The 23373-nt window shown below is 43.5% G+C and overlaps 1 protein-coding gene across 1 annotated transcript in view; it reads left to right on the top strand.

Annotated features, from left to right (window-relative positions):
* The window catches only part of LOC311127644 (chromodomain Y-like protein 2), a gene marked incomplete at its 3' end in the record, with an annotated part of 44565 nt that overhangs the window by 6604 nt on the left and 14588 nt on the right, over window positions 1-23373 (top strand). Inside the window, exons 2-3 of the mRNA XM_084159471.1 lie at window positions 5431-6097; window positions 10547-10764. Of these exons, the coding sequence (XP_084015597.1) occupies window positions 5431-6097; window positions 10547-10764 (885 nt within the window). The remainder of the gene's footprint in view (window positions 1-5430; window positions 6098-10546; window positions 10765-23373) is intronic.

Here is a 23373-nt window from a genome sequence, read left to right as displayed (position 1 = left end):
ATGGTCATCTCTACAGAGCTCCTCTGTGGAGATGGTAGAACCTTCCAGAAGGACAACCATCTCTGCAGCACTCCACCAATCAGGCCTTTATGGTAGAGTGGCCAGGCGGAAGCCACTTCTCAGTAAAAGGCACATGACAGCCCACTTGGAATTTTCCAAAAGGCACCTAAAGGACTCTCAGACCATGAGAAACAAGATTCTCTGGTCTGATGAAACCAAGATTGAACTCTTTGGCCTGAATGCCAAGCATCACGTCTGGAAGAAACCAGGCACCGCTCATCACCTGGCCAATACCATCCCTACGGTAAAGCATGGTGGTGGCAGCATCATTCTGTGGGGATGTTTTTCAGCGGCAGGGACTGGGAGACTAGTCAGGATCGAGGGAAAGATGCAAAGTACAGAGAGATCCTTGATGAAAACCTCCCCCAGAGCACTCAGGACCTCAGACTGTGGTGAAGGTTCAACTTCCAACAGGACAACGACCCTAAGCACACAGCCAAGATAATGCAGGAGTGGCTTCGGGACAAGTCTCTGAATGTCCTTGAGTGGCCCAGCCAGAGCCCGGACTTGAACCTGATCGAACATCTCTGGAGAGACCTGAAAATAGAGGATCTGCAGAGAAGAATGAGAGAAACTCCCCAAATACAGGTGTGCCAAGCTTCTAGCGTCATACCCAAGAATCGAGGCTGTAATCGCTGCCAAAGGTGCTTCAACAAAGTACTGAGTAAATGGTCTGAATACTTATGTAAATGTGATATTTCCATTTTTTTCATTTTTAATAAATGTGCAAACATTTCTAAACACCTGTTTTTGCTTTGTCATTATGGGGTATTGTGTGTAGATTGATGAGAGAAAAAAAAGAAACAATCATCCATTTTAGAATAAGGCTGCAACGTAACAAATTGTGGAAAAAGTGAAGGGGTCTGAATACTTTCTGAATGCACTGTAACTGTTATACACAGGCCAGCATAGTATCAATGTGGAGCGGCTCTGTATTTATGTCCCGGTAATGGGCAGGTAATGGGCAGATGGCCATTTGGGCTCAGTGTCCTACTATGTGTTAATGGACTTGCTGGGAGACAGACGGCCATTCCGGCTTGCTGTGTGTGTGTTTTACACAGATGTTCATGTCGTGTGGAGCTCTGTGCTGCTCGCGCTCTCCTGTGTAGGAGCAAATCACTACTTTGTTACTCATTTTTTTCTTTTAAACACTGGACATGCATTTCATTAAACTCTCCTGTGTACACACACAGGCACACACACACACCAACACACACTCATGCTGCCCCTCCCACCTTCGATGCTAGGGCTAAATCAAGCTCCATTGAAGTCATGTGGGTGGGAGGATGTTTTCTAAAGGAAAGGAGAAAAGCATTTGAACTGGAGGCAGGCAGCTACATAGCTAGTGGGGAGGGTAAAGTATAGTAGCCAGACTGATGTCTGCATGCTCCTTAGTGTGGGAGTCTGCTTGTCTTCCCACAGCATGTCATCCGCAGCATTGTGTATGAGACCACTAAACACCAAGGAAATGCTGGGGCTAAATGTCAGGGCACTTCCATCTGATACAAGGTTAACTGCTGAAGAAAAACAACTATTGGCAAGATGCGAGGTTGTGTAATGAATGGAGGACTGGATCAAGAAATGGATTACAGTATAAACAGACTGTTCTCTATAAAACGCCAATACTCATTTTGTTTCTATCTTAAATGTTGTACTGTCAAAGAACAACATAGGTAATCAATTAAAGTTAGTAGCTGACAATCTATAGAGAACTGTATATTCATTTGCAATCTAAGAGCCCGTCACAAATTATTGAAAGAGGACACCATAGATATCGAGTTATGTCTATTGATACACTTAAATTCTACAGTGTGTGGCTTCCTAAAGGAAGCAATGTGATAATAAAGATTGAATGAGCCTATTATTACTTTTCTGCAGCATGTAATGATGATTATTGTAATAAAGCATGAATGGCTACAGAGAACCTGAAGCGTCAAGGTCTGCAGCTAGTTTCTCCAGTGCCATTATCAACTGCCTCCATGAGAACAGCAGATCTAGAAGGAACTAGGAACTAGGGGGAAGGTCCCTCCTGAGATAATGTGGTGGAGGCCGTGAGAGCTGCTGCCAACCAATTAGGCTTGTTTCTTTTTGTTTGTCTCTGGGGGTGGACATGCAACAGGTAAACAGGAGAGCACCTGTACCATAGGCACATATATACACACACACACATAAACATACTACGAAAACCGAATGTTATACAGAATGATATAGGCTACTGAAAGGGTCATAACCCATGATCCATAGAACATAACCTTTTATTATTCATCTGGGTGTCTGTGTGTACAATGGAGAAAGCTCCCCCTTGACTCTTTGTAATGGCTCTGTCAAATGTCATGCTCAACCAGTGTGTGTGTGTGTGTGTGTGTGTGTGTGTGTGTGTGTGTGTGTGTGTGTGTGTGTGTGTGTGTGTGTGTGTGTGTGTGACCATGAATATCCACAGTCATGTTTAAGGGTTCTCCATGATAGCAGCCTACATGTCAGCCTATGGGTTCTTATCTCCTTCCCACAGTGGAGCGGGTCCTACTGTATCTCCCACCAGCAACACGTTACAAATGTACTTTTAGCAATCAACTCTCCCCAGAAGCCGAGAGACATACACTACATGACCAAAAGTATGTGGACACCTGCTCGTCGAATATCTCATTCAAAAATCATGGGCATTAATATGGAGTTGGTCCCTCCTTTGCTGCTATAATACTCTCTACTCTTCTGGGAAGGCTTTCCACTAGATGTTGGAACTTTGCTGCGAGGACTTCCATTCAGCCAGAAGAGCATTAGCGAGGTCGGGCACTGATGTTGGGCGATTAGGCCTGGCTCGCAGTCTGCGTTCCAATTCATCCCAAAGGTGTTCGATGGGGTTGAGGTCAGGGCTCTGTGCAGGCCAGTCAAGTTCTTCCACCCCGATCTCGACAAACCATTTTTATATGACCACGCTTTGTGCACGGGGGCATTGTCATGCTGAAACAGGAAAAGGCCTTCCCCAAACTGTTGCCACAAATTTGGAAGCACGGAATCGTCTAGAATGTCATTGTATGCTGTAGCATTAAGATTTCCCTTCACTGGAACTAAGGGGCCTAGCCCGAACCATGAAAAACAACCCCAGACTATTATTCCTCCTCCACCAAACTTTACAGTTGGCACTATGCATTGGGGCAGGTAGTGTTTTCCTGGTATCGGCCAAACCCAGATTTGTCCGTCGGACTGCCAGATGGTGAAGCGTGATTCATCACCAATGGTGGCTAGCTTTACACCACTCCAGCCAACGCTTGGCATTGCGCATGGTGATCATAGGCTTGTGAACTCGGTAGTGAGTGTTGCAACCGAGGACAGATGATTTTTGCGCGCTAAGCGCTTCAGCACTCGGCAGTCCCATTCTGTGAGCTTGTGTGGCCTACCACTTCACGGCTGAGCCGTTGTTGCTCTTAAACATTTCCACTTCACAATAACAGCACTTACAGTTGACAGGGGCAGCTCTAGCAGGGCAGAAATTTGACGAACTGACTTGTTGGAAAGGTGGCATCCTATGACGGTGCTACATTGAAAGTCACTGAGCTCTTCAGCAAGGCCATTTTTCTGCCAATGTTTGTCTATGGAGATTGCATGGCTGTGTGCTAGATTTTATACACCTGTCAGCAATGGGTGTGGCTGAAATAGCCGAATCCACTAATCTGAAGGGGTGTCCACACATACCTTTGTGTATATATAGTGTAAGTAATTCATGAAGTTTGTATATACAGTGTGTCTTAATCTGTGCTAGAATAGTCTGAGATGTTAAGTTTTGCTCTCTTTTTGAATTGAGATGGGATATGCTGCTCTGAAGTTCCCAGCTCTCTGGAGTTGGTACTATTGGCCGGCTTGAGTAGTGTTAATATAGAGTTTAGGAAGAAGAAGTGCTTTGTGCTTCTGTCTGTGGCTCCCGAGTGGCGCAGCGGTCTAAGGCACTGCATCTCAGTGCTTGAGGCGTCACTACAGATCCCCTGGTTCGATTCCAGGCTGTATCACAACCGGCTGTGATTGGGAGTCCCATAGGACGGTGCACAATTGGCCCAGCGTCGTCCGGGTTTGGCCGGTGTAGGCCGTCATTGTAAATAAGAATTTGTGCTTAACTGACTTGCCTAGTTAAATAAAGGTAAAATAAAAAATAACAATACTGTAAGTGTCTATAGGGCAAAACCAAAAAGATTTGGTCAGTTTTGAAACAGATTCTTCCCCCTCAGCGATCCTTCTGTTTAGTCAGGGAAGTATGTGTGTGTGTATACTATTCCACTGACATCTACTCTTTATCAGTACATTTGCTTCCTCATTGGTAATGGACTTGTTCAGTGCTGCAAAACATTGTTTCCATCATTACCAGCTCTCCTGAGTCTAATTATTGTACATTTGAGAATATGTCAAAAACACCCTGCCTGTCTGTTACACAATGGACAAGCTAGACTGTAGTGTAGGCACTATAATCACCAATTTCATTTCATGTTTCTAAAACAATGAAATCTCTTGAGTGAATGAGAAAGTGCCCATTGCTTTCAGACAGCAGTTTGGAGTCACGCTTCTCACTTGTTTATAGCCACCACATGGCTTTCACCTCTAAAAGTGATTATAAAATAGTTTGACAACCCTGTTTGTAAGCTTTCAAATGATATCAAACCCAACTGTTTATCTTTTCCAGTGACTAAGACATGGATGTCTCATGGTAGGGTGGGTATGCAAAATGGGTCAACTCTGAGCACCTTTATCTCCTGAATGTTTTGGCAAGTCACTTTCTGACCACTTCTACCATGGGCAAACATTCATGGAAGGTTTCGTTTAGTCAGAAAGTGATTGAATTCATATATAACTACCCTTTTGCCAAAATGCTCAGTCTGTCAGCTCCACATTTTACATTATTGAAGTTGGATAACTTTGTTGAAATGTCCCACTCTGACTTGCTGATCAATCCTATATCATCATCCACAAAACAGATATCTGGTTCATCTGTAATGGTGTGATCACAGTGCTGCTTCCATCATTCCTCTCCTAGTGCAGCTCTCTCTAACGCATGACGAGAGCTTGCCTATAAGCACAGCAATTCCAGAACAGAATCACTGATAGACTGGTTATATTAAAATTAAAGAGGAGAGATTCAAAGTGGAGCTCTATCCTGGTCACACTTTATTTTACATCCCTATTACACATGCTTACTAGAGAATGACATGGTAACAGGTGGTACTTTTTGGCTCTGATTTGAAATCATTACAAATGCTATCATGTGCAAATGTTTTGAATGAATGGCGAAGGAACTGATAGGTATTTATTAGGCAAGGATAATGTCATTGAATTGTGATCATGTCATTTGAAATTCTGACTATCTCTTTCTTGATTTTCTCCCTCTAGGTGGAGCGGATCATGGACAAGCGGCGCAACAAGAAGGGCAAGTGGGAGTACCTGATCCGGTGGAAGGGTTACGGCAGCAAGGAGGACACCTGGGAGCCTGAGCACCACCTGCTGCACTGTGAGGAGTTCATTGACAGCCTGCGTCTACACACCCAACACAAGCAACCCAAACCCCCCAAGCTGCCCCCTGGAGCGGCAGGGGGACCAGGGAGGCCGGGAGGGGCCCCAGGGGGGGTTGGACCACACCTCCTCACCGCCTGTCCTCCAGCCCCAGACACCCCGAGAGCACGAGCAGAGGCACGCAAGAAGAAAAGGACTAGTGGTAGTACAGGGGCCGGGGTTAATCCTGGGGCAGGAGTAAGGGTGGACATGGGTTTGGGGGTTGGCACTGGAGCTTCTCAGAAGCAGAAGAAGGTGAGCGGAGGAGGAGGGGGAGGGAAGCATGTCTCTCCACACAGGATGACCAAAGCTATGCCGTACAAGGCTCCTCCGGGGGGACTGCAGTTTGTGCCCCCAGTAAGGGGCCCTCATAACGGACTACAGAACGGAGAGGTGGACCCTGACCTGTACAGGGCAGCAGCCAGGACACACAGACTGCCCCAGGACACGGTAGAGATGGTGATGGGGGGCGTGGAGACCACCGGGACACCACTGGTCAATGAACTAGGTAAGTGATGCGCTCTGAATTGAATATATACCTTATTATAGATAGTAGGGCCATGAGTTTGTCCTGGCCAAGTGACCTGGCCAGAAAACATTCAGGGCCCTAGCTATTGATTGAATGAACATGTGCAGTGAACTATAGGATTTCTAGTAGGATTGATAGACAGAGGGAGAGATAGCCGGAACATTTACATCACAGCTTGAGGTGATGCTGGTTTGTTCAGTCAGCTTGCTATCTTGCCAATATGCCAGCCAAAGCTAGCTTACATAATAGCCCAGTGGAAATGACATTGTTATATTGTTGTTGTCATTTTGGTTTTCACTCAATTCCGATTCAATGTAGTTTTGTTCTCTATTGAATTACAGTGATTCCAGTGGGATGGGAATATTCATTTGAAATGGAAACGCATTGTATCCTGGACAGTTAGCTACATGCCATGGTGGATTTGGTAAACCAGGTTGTATCTCTGCAGAGTACCAGATGTATAAGATGTAGATGAGACTGCCAGAGGATGCCTCTGTGACCTACAGTTGAATACATGCTCTGTGAGGTCCTTATGGCTCAGTATTGTACTACTGACAGTGGTGATAAGGACAGTGAATTCCACTCCTGGGTCACAGTCCAAGACTAGCCTCATTGAGTTAATGATTATATTTATAAAGTCCTTTCCACCTCTGCCAGGGTCAAATCACAATGTGTGGGGGCTGTTTGTCATCACATTGATAGTTAGATTATTTTACAAATGTCTGGATAGACTGGATGTTTGTCAGTGGTAGTATTTTGCCCTCTTATTATGATTTTGTTTTAGTCCAACCTCATACCCAAGCAAATCAGTACCATGTGGCAAATTGAACACATTACAGCATACTGATGATCTACTGAAGGCAGTTAATTGCCACATTACAACAGTGTGTTACACTATACAACTTGAAACACAGTACTATTGTACACCTCATATTTATGTTAGGTGTGAATCATGTTCAGTAATGCATTTTATTGTTACTGTTAGTTCTCTATTAGCACTCAGGATAAGCTGGAGCCCTAGGCCACGGGAGAGCTTTGAAGATGTTGAACAATGTTCGGTTATCTGACTAGAACAAGAGATGGGAAGTCACTGCATTTATTTGCATCAAACTACGAAGACAAGCCAAAAGCAGGCATGCTTGTATTACACTTGCACAGAGATTTTCGCAGAGCACATATTTGTCTCAAACCCTTGTAAAAAGCTTAACAAATATGTGCGTTTCCACAGAAACCCTTTGTGTGTTTCCACAGACAATACGCTGTATGGCGTGACTCATTTTACACCTATTGTTTTCCTCTCCAGAGTCACTAGGCCCCAGCTGAAAGACACAGCAATGGGCTCACAACTATCTACCTTTGCTTTGCAGCTGAAAGGCACAGCAATGGGCTCATAAATGTCACCCGTTTCAGGAAGCTAGGCGTATGTCGTACGTCACTACTTCACAGGAGAGGCATTTGAACGTAATCGTTTTATTTTGATCAAAATATGTTTTGGGGCAGAAATGCCTTCTGGAATATGTGAACTTTCATGTGTCTTAAATACAAATAAAATTGTTAAATTACGAGCCTAGTTGGTTTAGCCACGGAAAAAGACAGGAACCTTCCTGCTAGCCATGATTGGCTGAGATAATGGATGGGCTGGACATGCCAAGAGATGAGTTCGGATTGGTCTGCCATGTAGCATGTTTCTGTCTATAACATGAGCTAATCAGTAAGTGTAGATAATCCTTCCTACCGCAGATTTTTTGAAAGATAAAACATTAGCCACAGAGAACTGCAAAAGTGTTGCTACTGCTCTCAACAACATTGCTGCCCTGAATTTAGCAGATCAGTGGGGAAAAGTTGTGATGGACTACTTTCTGCACACGGTCAGTACCGGAGTGACTTGACACAACGCGGGCCAAACAAGTTGTACAAACAAAACGGTCAGCTAAAGGGGTTCCAGACTGCTATGAAGCATTCATCCATGTTTACGGGTAAGAGTTAGCTACATTTTCAGATATTATATGTTTCTAATTTTGTCAGAAAGTCATTTTCATTGCAAGTTAAAGCGTACTGTTAGCTAGCTAACGAACGTTAGCTTGCTGGCTTGCTAGCTAATGTTGCGTGTATGATCTGTGTAGTAATATTATTTGTATCTCAGAAAGCCTTTTGCATTGCTAGTTGTAGCATAATGTTAGCTAGCTAGCTAACGTTGAACCTAGTTGGTTAGCTTTAGCTACCTGCAGATTCATACTACAGCATTTCATGCATGGTGGCTAGCTATGTCAATCAGTTTGTATTGCTACCTACATGTCTAAACAAAAGACTCCATGTGTACATGTCTAGACAATAGTGACCCATCCACTTAGCTAGATGTGGCTGGGGGGTGGTTATAGCATTTCTTTCACATGACCCATCAATTTAGACAAGTGTGTCTCGGAAGCATCATCTAATAATTATAACTAATACATTTTTATCTGGACATGTTATATTTTTGATATTGCTACTATGCAATTATGCAAGTAACCATTTCACTGTACCGTTTACAGCTTTGTATCCTGTGCGTGTGACAAATAAACTTTGATTTTGTTTGATATAGTGTGTGTTTACCAGAGACGGTAATGTGAACAACTACATGACCTGCACCAAAGTCAGATTAGGATATAGGCAAAGGACTAGAAAGTGTATTGTTACCTGGAGTTTTTCCTTATTGTAGGCTACTACATTCACCATTTTTAATCTTGAAATCTTTGGTTGTTTACTACAAGACCTTACTCACTCTGTTTAGAACATGGCCTCACATGTGAATACCTAAAGTGATGGGTGGGGCTAAGGCTTAAGAGGGTGTGAACGATGATGAATAGGTGTAGACAAAGAAGAGCTCTCCAGTAGGTGTACCAAAACATTCAAGGGCCATTTCCTCAAAAGTGGGGTTACAAGTTTATCAACTTTCAAAGCAGAATTACTTTCCCATTGTTCCTCAACTGCAGTGTATGATATACCATTTGGTAGCTCTGAATCACTACTTTTATCCAATGTAAAAAACACAATTTCAAATTTTGCAACATAAGAACGAATCGAGGTGGTCGGTCCCAAATTAGCTACAGTCCCTTTTGCTTTGCATTATCGTCTCTACCTCTGTCTATCATGAAAGCGGGACAGGGTTGAGGCTTTAATGTTGTCAATCTATGTAAATCCACTATACGGATCCATTAGTGTCACTTTGCCTTTATTGAAACATTTGCCTCAAAATGGTCCCATCGCAATGAGTGTAATAGTTTATTGGTCGGGTGATAACATTGTGACCTATGATGTCTAATGTCACGAGATGACAGAGGAGAAATGTCTGTCACGCTTACAGCTGGCCTTGCATTATAATATCTGGCTGGGGTCTGGGGACTCTGAAAGGTCTACCCCTGAGGGATCAAACCAAGGTTTGAACACGGTTTGCCAGCATTTACGCTCTAGCTCTTTTTCTCATGGTCAAATCAGATCATAGAATACTTGTGCTGATACATTTGTTGTTATAAAATATATTTGTAGAAATAGAATAAATGATCATTGTAGTTGGTAATTTCTCAATGGGTCAAGTTATGTTTGCCTTGGTCAGTAACTGAATGTTGGTCCCTGTTTGGTCCTCTGTGCTCAGTAGTGCTCAGCCGTGCTCAGTAGTGCTCAGTAGTGCTCAGCCGTGCTCAGTAGTGCTCAGTAGCTGTTTTATGTTGTCTTGTAAACAAGATGAGCCGCCTTGTCTCTCTCTGAGGATCATGGTCTTGCATTTGAATGTTGTCACATCCATAGTTTACCCCAGACTGGGGCCTTGGTGTGAATCCATTCTCTCTGCTCATTTGCAGTCATGCCTCTTTCATTGTCTGAGAGACTAATAGAATCAAGATGGGGTTTGATTCAATAGTTATGATACGCTGACAGGAGCAGCATGCAAAATGAGGATGATGTTACCCAATGACAAAGAAAATTGATATAGCCTTCTCACTCTTTCAAGGGAGTATTTTAATAGACAACTATTGACATGCAAACAGAGCAATATAGGTGACCATGTTTTTTTGGATATCAGTAATGCACATCCCAGCTCCACAGCAGTTGTTAAAATATTATTTGCATGTCTATTGTGTCACTAGCTGAGCTGGCACTTACAGTACTACTGTATGCACAAAAGCTGTCTCTGAATAAGTCTTCCAGTGAAGAGGCTCAAGTACACCCCTTGAGATGCACCATGTCGTTTTCCAGGAAAGTCTCTCTAAAGTAGGGTACACTGCTCTGACTCCTAATGGGTCCTCAGCTCATCATTCACTCTGCTCATCATTCACTCTGCTCATCATTCACTCAGCTCATCATTCACTCTGCTCATCATTCACTCTGCTCATCATTCACTCTGCTCATCATTCACTCTGCTCATCATTCACTCTGCTCCATATGTTCCAACAGGCTCCACACTCTCCAACGGTGAGATGAATCTGCACAGTTCTGTGAAGAGGAAGCTTGGAGAGGACAAAGGCTACGTGTTCGACAAGCGGCTGAGGTACAACGTGCGGCAGAACGAGTCCAACTGTCGATTCCGTGACATTGTTGTCAGGAAGGAGGAGGGTTTCACGCACGTACTGCTCTCCAGCCAGACATCTGACAACAACGCACTAACACCAGAGGTAGGGGATACGATACACAATCACTCATGAATGTACGCACACACACACACAACAACAACAACAACAACAACAACAACAACAAACATAGGTAACAGCTTTGACACACAGAAATAGGACTCATAAGCTGTGCATTGCCTTTTTGAATAAGTCAGTACCTAGTGTTTTCTTCACATGTATGTACTGTTGGATAGGAGAGCTACAGAATTTATATGTCACTATGCATTGCCTCACATTTTAAATGAGTAACAATGTGACTCGACTGAATTATGGCCCATCACAGACTATTGTGTGATGTGATTTCTAAGGATATCTCAATAGGAAGATTCGGACAGAAAAATTACAGCCTTTTATTGCCTTGACATAAAACTCAGCATAGAACCGTTTTTTCTATTTGTCTTACACACTGAGAATGGGTTTGGATTGTCATTGTGTAAAATATGACTATTGTCAAAGCATGCCTTTACAGTTGTTCTCAGCAGTACTTTCTTCACTTCAAACAACTGTACTGAGTGATTCAAATGTCTATCCGTTACATAGCGTTAGTGGCGGTGAAAAATGTTGAGAGAGTCGATACGGGAGAAAACCCACTGCTTCTCCAATGACTCTAGTACCCACTGCCCAGTTATCAGCGGGTCCTTAACTGATCATTACCATTGCTGAAAAGCTGGTATTAATTGGCCAGTTAGATCAAATAAAATAAAATGCTTTACAGTGAAATGCTTACTTACAAGCCCTTAACCAACAATGCAGTTTTAAGAAAATAAAAAAAATTGTTAAGTAAAAAATAGATAACTAAAAAATAAAAATAGCAAATAATTAAAGAGCAGCAGTAAAATAAAATAACAGTAGGGAGGTTATATACAGGAATACCGGTACAGAGTCAATTTGCAGGGGCACCGGTTAGTCGAGGTAATTAAGGTACAGTGGCTTGCGAAAGTATTCACCCCCTTGGTGTTTTTCCTATTTTGTTGCCTTACAACCTGGAATTAAAATGGATTTTTGGGGAGTTTGTATCATTTCATTTACACAACATGCCTACCACTTTTTGAAGATGCAAAATATTTTTTCTTGTGAAACAAAGAAGAAATAAGACAAAAAAACTGAACTTGAGCATGCATAACTATTCACTCAGTCAATACTTTGTAGAGGCACCTTTTGCAGCAATTACAGCTGCAAGTCTCTTGGGGTATGTCTCTATAAGCTTGGCAACTCTAGCCACTGGGATTTTTGCCCATTCTTCAAGGCAAAACTGCTCCAGCTCTTTCAAGTTGGATGGGTTCCACTGGTGTACAGCAATTTTTAAGTCATAACACAGATTCTCAATTGGATTGAGGTCTGGGCTTTGACTGGGCCATTCCAAGACATTTAAATGTTTCCCATTAAACCACTTGAGTGTTGCTTTAGCAGTATGGTTAGGGTCATTGTCCTGCTGGAAGGTGAACCTTCATCCCAGTCTCAAATCTCAGGAAGACTCAAGAATTTCCCTGTATTTAGCCCCATCCATAATTCCTTCCATTCTGACCTGTTTCCCAGTCCCTGCCGATGAAAAACATCCCCACAGCATGATGCTGCCCCCACCATGCTTCACTGTGGGGATGGTGTTCTCGGGGTGATGAGAGGTGTTGGGTTTGCGCCAGACATAGTGTTTTCCTTGATGGCCAAAAAGCTCAATTTTTGTCTCATCTGACCAGAGTACCTTCTTCCATATGTTTGGGGAGTCTCCCACATGCCTTTTGGCGAACACCAAACATGTTTGCTTATTTTTTTCTTTAAGCAATGGCTTTTTTCTGGCCACTCTTCCATGAAGCCCAGCTCTGTGGAGTGTACGGCTTAAAGTGGTCCTGTGGACAGATACTCAAATCTCCGCTGTGGAGCTTTACAGCTCCTTCAGGGATATCTTTGGTCTCTTTGTTGTCTCTGATTAATGCCTTCCTTGCCTGGGCCGTGAGTTTTGGTGGGCGGCCCACTCTTGGCAGGTTTGTTGTGGTGCCATATTCTTTCAATTTTTTAATAATGGATTTAATGGTGCTCCGTGGGATGTTCAAAGTTTTGGATATTTTTTTACAACCCAACCCTGATCTGTACATCTCCACAACTTGGTGCCGCTTGCTTGGTGGTGCCCCTTGCTTAGTGGTGTTGCAGACTCTGGGGCCGTTCAGAACAGGAGTATATATTCTGAGAACATGTGACAGATCATGTGACACTTAGATTGCACACAGGTGGACATTTTATTTAACTAATTATGTGACTTCTGAAGGTAATTGGTTGCACCAGATCTTATTTAGGGGTGGTTATCCTGGCACCACACGGCCAGGTCTCTGACCTCCTCCCTATAGGCTGTCTCATCGTTGTCGGTGATCAGGCCTACCACTGTTGTGTCGTCGGCAAACTTTATGATGGTGTGGGAGTCGTACATGGCCATGCAGTCATGGATGTACATGGAGTACAGGAGGGAACTGAGCACGCACCCCTGAGGGGCCCACGTGTTGAGGATCAGCGTGGCAGATGTGTCGTTACCTACCCTTACCACCTGGGGGCGGCCCGTCAGGAAGTCCAGGATCCAGTTGCAGAGGGAGGGGTTTAGTCCCAGGGTCCTTAGCTTAGTGATGAGCTTTGAGGGCACTATGGTGTTGAACGCTGAGCTGTAGTTAATGAATAGCATTCTCACATAGGTGTTCCTCTTGTCCAGGTGGGAAAGGGCAGTGTGGAGTGCAATAGAGATTGCATCATCTGTGGATCTGTTGGGGCGGTATGCAAATTGGAATGGGTCTAGTGTTTCTGGGATAATGGTGTTGATGTGAGTCATGACCAGCCTTTCAAAGCACTTCATGGCTACAGACGTGAGTGCTACGGGTCGGTAGTCATTTAGGCAGGTTATCTTAGTGTTCTTGGGCACAGGGAATATGGTGGTCTGCTAGAAACATGTTGGTATTACAGACTCAGTCAGGGACATGTTGAAAATGTCAGTGAAGACACTTGCCAGTTGGTCAGCGCGTGCTCGGAGTACACGTCCTGGTAATCCGTCTGGCCCTGCGGCCTTGTGAATGTTGACCTGCTTAAAAGTCTTACTCACATCGGCTACGGAGAGCGTGATCACATAGTCATCCGGAACAGCTGATGCTCTCATGCATGCTTCAGTGTTGCTTGCCTCGAAGAGAGCATAGAAGTGATTTAGCTCGTCTGGTAGGCTTGTGTCACTGGGCAGCTTGCGGCTGTACTTCCCTTTGTAGTCTGTAGTAGTTTTCAAGCCCTGCCACATCCGACGAGCGTCGGCGCCGGTGTAGTACGATTAAATCTTAGTCCTGTATTGACTGCCTGTTTGATGGTTAGTCTGAGGGCATAGCAGGATTTCTTGTAAGCGTCCGGGTTAGAGTCCCGCTCCTTGAAAGCAGCAGCTCTACCCTTTAGCTCAGTGCGGCTGTTGCCTGTAATCCATGGCTTCTGGTTGAGGTATGTACGTACGGTCACTGTGGGGACGACGTCATCGATACACTTATTGATGAAGCCAGTGACTGATGTGGTGTACTCCTCACTGCTATCAGAAGAATCCCGGAACATATTCCAGTCTGTGCTAGCAAAACAGTCCTGTAGCTTAGCTTCTGCGTCATCTGACCACTTCCTTTTTAACCGAGTCACTGGTGCTTCTTGCTTTAGTTTTTGCTTATAAGCAGGTATCAGGAGGATAGAGTTATGGTCAGATTTGCCAAATAGAGGACGAGGGAGAGCTTTGTACGCGTCTCTGTGTGTGGAGTAAAGGTGGTCTAGAGTTGATTTTTCCTCTGGTTGCACATTTTAACATGCTGGAAGAAATTAGGTAGAACGGATTTAAGTTTCCCTTCATTAAAGTCCCCGGCCACTAGGAGCGCCGCCTCTGGATGAGAGTTTTCCTGTTTGCTTATGGCCGTATACAGCTCATTGAGTGCAATCTTGGTGCCAGCATCGGTTTGTGGTGGTAAATAGACAGTTACGAAAAATATAGATGAAAACTCTCTTGGTAAATAGTGTGGTCTACAGCTTATCATGAGATACTCTACCTCAGGCGAGCAAAACCTTGAGACTTCCTTAGTATTAGATTTACGCACCAGCTGTTGTTTACAAATATACACAGACCGCCACCCCATGTCTTACCGGAGTCAGCTCTAGTGATATGCAAGATTCCCTTGCACAAAATCCTTCTGCTTAAGTGTGCAATAAGGCTTACTCATCCACTCTCAAGTGCTGTATTTCCATACTGCTCTGTGATATAATTCCATATATTTCCAGGCTGAGTGGTCCTCCTTTAGAAAATCTTCTCTTGGGAGATGTCTATCTGTCTATTTTTGTGTATGACGGACAGCTGATTGCTAATTTCCCCAGGTATCAAGCTATTAATGGCAAGCAGTTGAATGCTGTCATGTATGAGTCTATGACACATCCCTGTGCGTCCCAGTAGGCCATGACATAATGATATGTTCGTATTGTATGATCTCGCCCTATGTGTCATACCATACAGAAGCCATCCTAAGGCCAGCAACTGATGACCTCTGTAGCTCAGCTGGTAGAGCACGGCGCTTGTAACGCCAAGGTAGTGGGTTCGATCCCCGGGACCACCCATACACAAAAATGTATGCACGCATGACTGTAAGTCGCTTTGGATAAAAGCGTCTGCTAAATGGCATATTATTATTATTATATATTATTATGACCTCAGCCTTGACGTCAATGTGTCATTTGTCCTGTATGGCATGTCCATATGGAAGACCAAAGCAATACCTGATTGTGTGTCTCCCCCATAGGAGCAGGATAAAGAGGTTCCTTCTCTTATGTTTGCAAACAACAGGTCTCTATAGTGTCAGTCATTCACCAAACATCCACTGATCTGCGTTGAACATGATAGGGGCGATGAAGCTGTTAATTTTCAATGGAGGGAAGCGAAGTGGGTGAGGGGACCGTAGGGCGATGCAAGCATGGCGAGGGAGTGGAAAAAGCTTAACTTTATGCAAATACTCTTTATGCGATATTGCGGCGAGGATGACCAATCAAAGCTCACTACAGATTCCAGCCCCTACTGGATTGACTGTTGATACCTAGCACTATCTAGCATGCTTGCTAGCACCCACATGATTGCGACGCTAGCGTGGTTATCCAAATGATCACGGATAGTGGAAAACCCCTGTTACCTGGCATGCGTGTAGCGTGCATGTAGCGCAAACGATCTATCTGTCACAGTAAGCCTGTTAGCTGAGGGCTCAAATGGTTCTGTTACTCTGCCTCAGTCTAACAAGATACGTTCAGCTGATGATAACTCTATCTTTCCCTCTCTATTTCTCTCTCTCAGAAGAGAGGGATCTTCCTGAGCCGTTAACCAGTACTTTTACCGTTACCTCCCACGCTGAGGCAGGTTGACCATTTCGTTCCTTCACTCCACTACTTAGCAACAGCGGTCTCACTCTTACCACCTCTCTTCTTCTCCATATTAATGTGCTCTCTCCCTCAATCACTCTTACCCTCTTTCCACCTTTGGACACTTTCTTTCCTTTTACCAAGCCTGTAGATGACCATTACCCTGTATGTGGAAATGCATCTTTAACTGGCTCTGGAGTGTGCTTGACGTCAGCTTATACAAGTACAGTTGAAGTCGGAAGTTTACATACACCTTAGCCAAATACATTTAAACTCAGTTTTTCACAATGCCTGACATTTAATCCTAGTAAAAATGCCCTGTCTTAGGTCAGTTAGGATCACCACTTTATTTTAAGAATGTGAAATGTGAGAATGATTTATTTCAGCTTCTATTTCTTTCATCACATTCCCAGTGGGTCAGAAGTTTACATACACTCAATTAGTATTTGGTAGCGTTGCCTTTAAATTGTTTAACTTGGGTCAAACGTTTCGGGTAGCCTTCCACAAGCTTCCCACAATAAGTTGGGTGAATTTAGGCCCATTCCTCCTGACAGAGCTGGTGTAACTGAGTCAGGTTTGTAGGCCTCCTTGCTCGCACACACTTTTTCAGTTCTGCCCACACTTTTTCTATAGGATTGAGGTCAGGGCTTTGTGATGGCCACTCCAATACCTTGACTTTGTTGTCCTTAAGCCATTTTGCCACGACTTTGGAAGTACAGTGGGGGAAAAAAGTATTTAGTCAGCCACCAATTGTGCAAGTTCTCCCACTTAAAAAGATGAGAGAGGCCTGTAATTTTCATCATAGGTATTTGCCCTCTGCCGCATGCTCCTCCAGTTGTGCCAGAGAAATTAGGGATCATTGGGGGTGAACACCTTCAGTCTGGGGAATCAGTCATGCTTTGTGTGTTTTTTTTCCGTAATATTATGTCTATCTCCGATAAGCTACCCAGGAAAGGGCAAAAAATAGCCCCTATTAATATATTTAGCCTTAGAAATAAGGTTTATGAAATCAATAACTTGCTAAAATTAGATAACATTCAAACAGTGCCTTCAGAAAGTATTCACACCCCTTGACTTTTTCCACAATTTGTTGTTATAGCCTGAATTTAAAATTGATTAAATTGAGATTTTTTGGTCACTGGCCTACACACAATACCCGATAATGTCAACGTGGAATTATGTTTTTTAAATGTATTTTTATTTTACAAGTCAATAAGTATTCATCTCCTTTGTTATGGCAATCCTAAATAAGTTCAGGAGAAAAAATGTGCTTAACAAGTCACATAATAAGTTGCCAGGACTCACTCTGTGTGCAATAATAACGTTTAACATGATTTGGGAATGACTACCTCATCTCTGTACCCCACACATACAATTATCTCAGTCGAGCAGTGAATTTCAAACACAGATTCAACCACAAAAGACCAGGGAGGATTTCCAACGCCTCGCAAAGAATTGCACCTATTGGTACAGTGGGGAAAAAAGTATTTAGTCAGCCACCAATTGTACAAGTTCTCCCACTTAAAAAGATGAGAGAGGCCTGTCATTTTCATCATAGGTACACATCAACTATGACAGACAAATTGAGATTTCTTTTCTCCAGAAAATCACATTGTAGGATTTTTAATGAATTTATTTGCAAATTATGGTGGAAAATAAGTATTTGGTCACCTACAAACAAGCAAGATTTCTGGCTCTCACAGACCTGTAACTTCTTCTTTAAGAGGCTCCTCTGTCCTCCACTCATTACCTGTATTAATGGCACCTGTTTGAACTTGTTATCAGTATAAAAGACACCTGTCCACAACCTCAAACAGTCACACTCCAAACTCCACTATGGCCAAGACCAAAGAGCTGTCAAAGGACACCAGAAACAAAATTGTAGACCTGCACCAGGCTGGGAAGACTGAATCTGCAATAGGTAAGCAGCTTGGTTTGAAGAAATCAACTGTGGGAGCAATTATTAGGAAATGGAAGACATACAAGACCACTGATAATCTCCCTCGATCTGGGGCTCCACGCAAGATCTCACCCTGTGGGGTCAAAATGATCACAAGAACGGTGAGCAAAATTCCCAGAACCACACCTAGTGAATGACCTGCAGAGAGCTGGGACCAAAGTAACAAAGCCTCCCATCAGTAACACACTACGCCGCCAGGGACTCAAATCCTGCAGTGCCAGACGTGTCCCCCTGCTTAAGCCAGTACATGTCCAGGCCCGTCTGAAGTTTGCTAGAGTGCATTTGGATGATCCAGAAGAGGATTGGGAGAATGTCATATGGTCAGATGAAACCAAAATATAACTTTTTGGTAAAAACTCAACTCGTCGTGTTTGGAGGACAAAGAATGCTGAGTTGCATCCAAAGAACACCATACCTACTGTGAAGCATGGGGGTGGAAACATCATGCTTTGGGGCTGTTTTTCTGCAAAGGGACCAGGACGACTGATCCATGTAAAGGAAAGAATGAATGGGTCCATGTATCGTGAGATTTTGAGGGAAAACCTCCTTCCATCAGCAAGGGCATTGAAGATGAAACATGGCTGGGTCTTTCAGCATGACAATGATCCCAAACACACCGCCCGGGCAACGAAGGAGTGGCTTCGTAAGAAGCATTTCAAGGTCCTGGAGTGGCCTAGCCAGTCTCCAGATCTCAACCCCATAGAAAATCTTTGGAGGGAGTTGAAAGTCCGTGTTGCCCAGCAACAGCCCCAAAACATCACTGCTCTAGAGGAGATCTGCATGGAGGAATGGGCCAAAATACCAGCAACAGTGTGTGAAAACCTTGTGAAGACTTACAGAAAACGTTTGACCTGTGTCATTGCCAACAAAGGGTATATAACAAAGTATTGAGAAACTTTTGTTATTGACCAAATACTTATTTTCACCATAATTTGCAAATAAATTCATTAAAAATCCTACAATGTGATTTTCTGGATTTTTTTTTCTCATTTTGTCTGTCATAGTTGACGTGTACCTATGATGAAAATTACAGGCCTCTCTCATCTTTTTAAGTGGGAGAACTTGCACAATTGGTGGTTGACTAAATACTTTTTCCCCCCACTGTAGCTGGGTCAAAAAAACATTGAATATCCCTTTCAGCATGGTGAAGTTATTAATTAGTATAGTGTATCAATACACCCAGCCACTACAAAGATACAGGCATCCTTCCTAAGTCAGTTGCCGGAGAGGAAGGAAACCGCTCAGGGATTTCACCATGAGGCCAATGGTAAATTTAAAACAGTTAGAGTTTAATGGCTGTGATAGGAGAAAACTGAGGATGGATCAACAACATTGTAGTTACAATACTGACCTAAATGACAGAGTGAAAAGACATAAAGCCTGTACAGAATAAAAGTATTCCAAAACATGCATCCAGTTTGGAATAAGGCATTAAAGTAAAACTGCAAAAAAATTGTCAAAGAAATTAACTTTATGTCCTGAATACAAAGCATTATGTTTGGGGCAAATACAACGCAACACATTACTGAGTACGACTCTTCATATTTTCAAGCATGGTGTTGTCTGCATCATGTTATGGGTATGCTTGACATCGGCATGGACTACAGAGTTTTTTTGGATAAAAAGAAACGGAATAGAGCTAAACACAGGCAACATCCTAGAGGAAAACCTGGTTCAGTCTGCTTTCCAACAGACACTGGGAGATGATACAGACACTCGCATCTGTTACAAGACCATGGTGCTTGCCTATGGAGCTGTGAGGGGATCGGCACCTCTGTACCTTCAGGCTCTGATCAGTCCCTACACCCAAACGAGGGCATTGCGTTCATCCACCTCTGGCCTGCTGGCTCCCCTTCCTCTGCGGAAGCATAGCTCCCGCTCAGCCCAGTCAAAACTGTTCGCTGCTCTGGCACCCCAATGGTGGAACAAGCTCCCTCACGACGCCAGGACAGCGGAGTCACTCACCACCTTCCGGAGACATTTGAAACCCCACCTCTTTAAGGAATACCTGGGATAGGATAAAGTAATCCTTCTACCCCCCCGCCCCCCCCCCCCAAAAAAAAAGATATTGTAAAGTGGTTATCCCACTGGCTATAGGGTGAATGCACCAATTTGTAAGTCGCTCTGGATAAGAGCGTCTGCTAAATGACGTAAATGAAATGAAATGAAATGAAATGAATTCACCTTTCAGCAGGACAGAAACCTAAAACACAAGGGCAAATATACAATAGAGTTGCTTACCAAGATGACATGGAATGTTCCTGAGTGGCGTAGTTATAGTTTTGAATTATATCGGCTTAAAAGTCTATGGCAAGACTTGAAAATGTCTGTCTAGCAATGATCAACAACCAAGTTGACAGAGCTTGAGGAATTAAAAAAATATTAATGTGCAAATATTGTACAATCCAGATTCAGGGGTGTGAATACTTATGTAAATGAGATATTTCTGTATTTCATTTTCAATAAATGTAATAACATTTCTAAAAACATGTTTTCACTTTGTCATTATGGGGTATTCTGTGTAGATGGGTGAGAAACAAAAATCTATTTAATCAATTTTTTAATTCAGGCTGTAACACAAAATAATGTGGAATAAGTCCAGCGGTACAGTGGCTTGCGAAAGTATTCACCCCCCATGGCATTTTTCCTATTGTGTTGCCGTACAACCTGGAATTAAAATTGATTTTATTTTATTTTTTTATTTTTTTTTTGGGGGGGGGGGGGGGGGTTGTATCATTTGATTTACACAACATACCTACTACTTTGAAGATGCAAAATATTTTTTATTGTGAAAAATACAAGAAATAAGACAAAAAAACTGAACTTGAGCATGCATAATTATTCACTCAGTCAATACTTTGTAGAGCCACCTTTTGCAGGAATTACAGCTGCAAGTCTCTTGGGGTATGTCTCTATAAGCTTGGCACATCTAGCCACTGGGATTTTTCTTCAAGGCAAAACTGCTCCAGCTCCTTCAAGTTGGATGGGTTCCGCTGGTGTACAGCAATTTTTAAGTCATAACACAGATTCTCAATTGGATTGAGGTCTGGACTTTGACTAGGCCATTCGAAGACATTTAAATGTTTCCCCTTAAACCACTTGAGTGTTGCTTTAGCAGTATGGTTAGGGTCATTGTCCTGCTGGAAGGTGAACCTCCGTCCCAGTCTCATATCTCTGGAAGACTGAAACAGGTTTCCCTCAAGAATTTCCCTGTATTTAGCGCCATACATCATTCCTTCAATTCTGACCTGTTTCCCAGTCCCTGCCAATGAAAAACATGGTTCTCGGGGTGATGAGAGGTGTTGCATTTGCGCCAGACATAGCGTTTTCCTTGATGGCCAAAAAGCTAAATTTTTGTCTCATCTGACCAGAATACCTTCTTCCATATGTTTGGGGAGTCTCCCACATGCCTTTTGGCGAACACCAAACATGTTTGCTTATTTTTTTATTTAAGCAATGGCTTTTTTCTGGCCACTCTTCCATCAAGCCCAGCTCTGTGGAGTGTACGGCTTAAAGTGGTCCTGTGGACAGATACTCAAATCTCCGCTGTGGAGCTTTGCAGCTCCTTCAGGGTTATCTTTGGTCTCTTTGTTGCCTCTCTGATTAATGCCCTCCGTGCCTGGGCCGTGAGTTTTGGTGGACAGCCCTCTCTTGGCAGGTTTGTTGTGGTGCCATATTCTTTCAATTTTTTAATTATGGATTTAAATGGTGCTTCGTGGGATGTTCAAAGTTTCGGATATTCTTTTATAACCCAACCCTGATCTGTACTTCTCCACAACTTTGTCCCTGACCTGTTTGGAGAGCTCCTTGGTCTTCATGGTGCTGCCCCTTGCTTAGTGGTGTTGCAGACTCTGGGGCCTTTCAGAACATGTGAGGGGGAAAAAGTATTTGATCCCCTGCTGATTTTGTGCATTTGCCCACTGACAAAGAAATGATCAGTCTATAATTTTAATGGTAGGTTTATTTGAACAGTGAGAGACAGAATAACAACAAAAAGATCCAGAAAAACACATGTCAAAAATGTTATAAATTGATTTGCATTTTAATGAGGGAAATAAGTATTTGACCCCCTCTCAATCAGAAAGATTTCTGGCTCCCATGTGTCTTTTATACAGGTAACGAGCTGAGATTAGGAGCACACTCTTAAAGGGAGTGCTCTAAATCTCAGCTTGTTACCTGTATAAAAGACACCTGTCCACAGAAGCAATCAATCAATCAGATTCCAAACTCTCCACCATGGCCAAGACCATAAAGCTCTCCGAGGATGTCAGGGACAAGATTGTAGACCTACACAAGGCTGGAATGGGCTACAAGACCATCGCCAAGCAGCTTGGTGAGAAGGTGACAACAGTTGGTGCGATTATTCGCAAATGGAAGAAACACAAAATAACTGTCAATGTCCCTCGGCCTGGGGCTCCATGCAAGATCTCACCTCGTGGAGTTGCAATGATCATGAGAATGGTGAGGAATCAGCCCAGAACTACACGGGAGGATCTTGTCAATGATCTCAAGGCAGCTGGGACCATAGTCACCAAGAAAACAATTGGTAACACACTACGCCGTGAAGGACTGAAATCCTGCAGCGCCCGCAAGGTCCCCCTGCTCAAGAAAGCACATATACAGGCCCGTCTGAAGTTTGCCAATGAACATCTGAATGATTCAGAGGAGAACTGGGTGAAAGTGTTGTGGTCAGATGGGACCAAAATGGAGCTCTTTGACGTCAACTCAACTCGCTGTGTTTGGAGGAGGAGGAATGCTGCCTATGACCCCAAGAACACCATCCCCGCCGTCAAACATGGAGGTGGAAACATTATGCTTTGGGGGTGTTTTTCTGCTAAGGGGACAGGACAACTTCACTGCATCAAAGGGACGATGGACGGGGCCATATACCGTCAAATCTTGGATGAGAAACTCCTTCCCTCAGCCAGGGCATTGAAAAGGCTAAATAAGAAGCACATTAAGGTCCTGGAGTGGCCTAGCCAGTCTCCAGACCTTAATCCCATAGAAAATCTGTGGAGGGAGCTGAAGGTTCGAGTTGCCAAACGTCAGCCTCGAAACCTTATTGACTTGGAGAAGATCTGCAAAGAGGAGTGGGACAAAATCCCTCCTGAGATGTGTGCAAACCTGGTGGCCAACTACAAGAAACGTCTGACCTCTGTGATTGCCAACAAGGGTTTTGCCACCAAGTACTAAGTCATGTTTTGCAGAGGGGTCAAATACTTACTTCCCTCATTAAAATGCAAATCAATTAATAACATTTTTGACCT

This window comes from Coregonus lavaretus (assembly GCF_964263955.1).
Source record: "Coregonus lavaretus genome assembly, chromosome: 4".
Taxonomy (NCBI): Eukaryota; Metazoa; Chordata; class Actinopteri; order Salmoniformes; family Salmonidae; genus Coregonus; species Coregonus lavaretus.
Note: the sequence above shows the minus strand (reverse complement) of the source record. Positions and strands in the feature narration are given on the sequence as shown.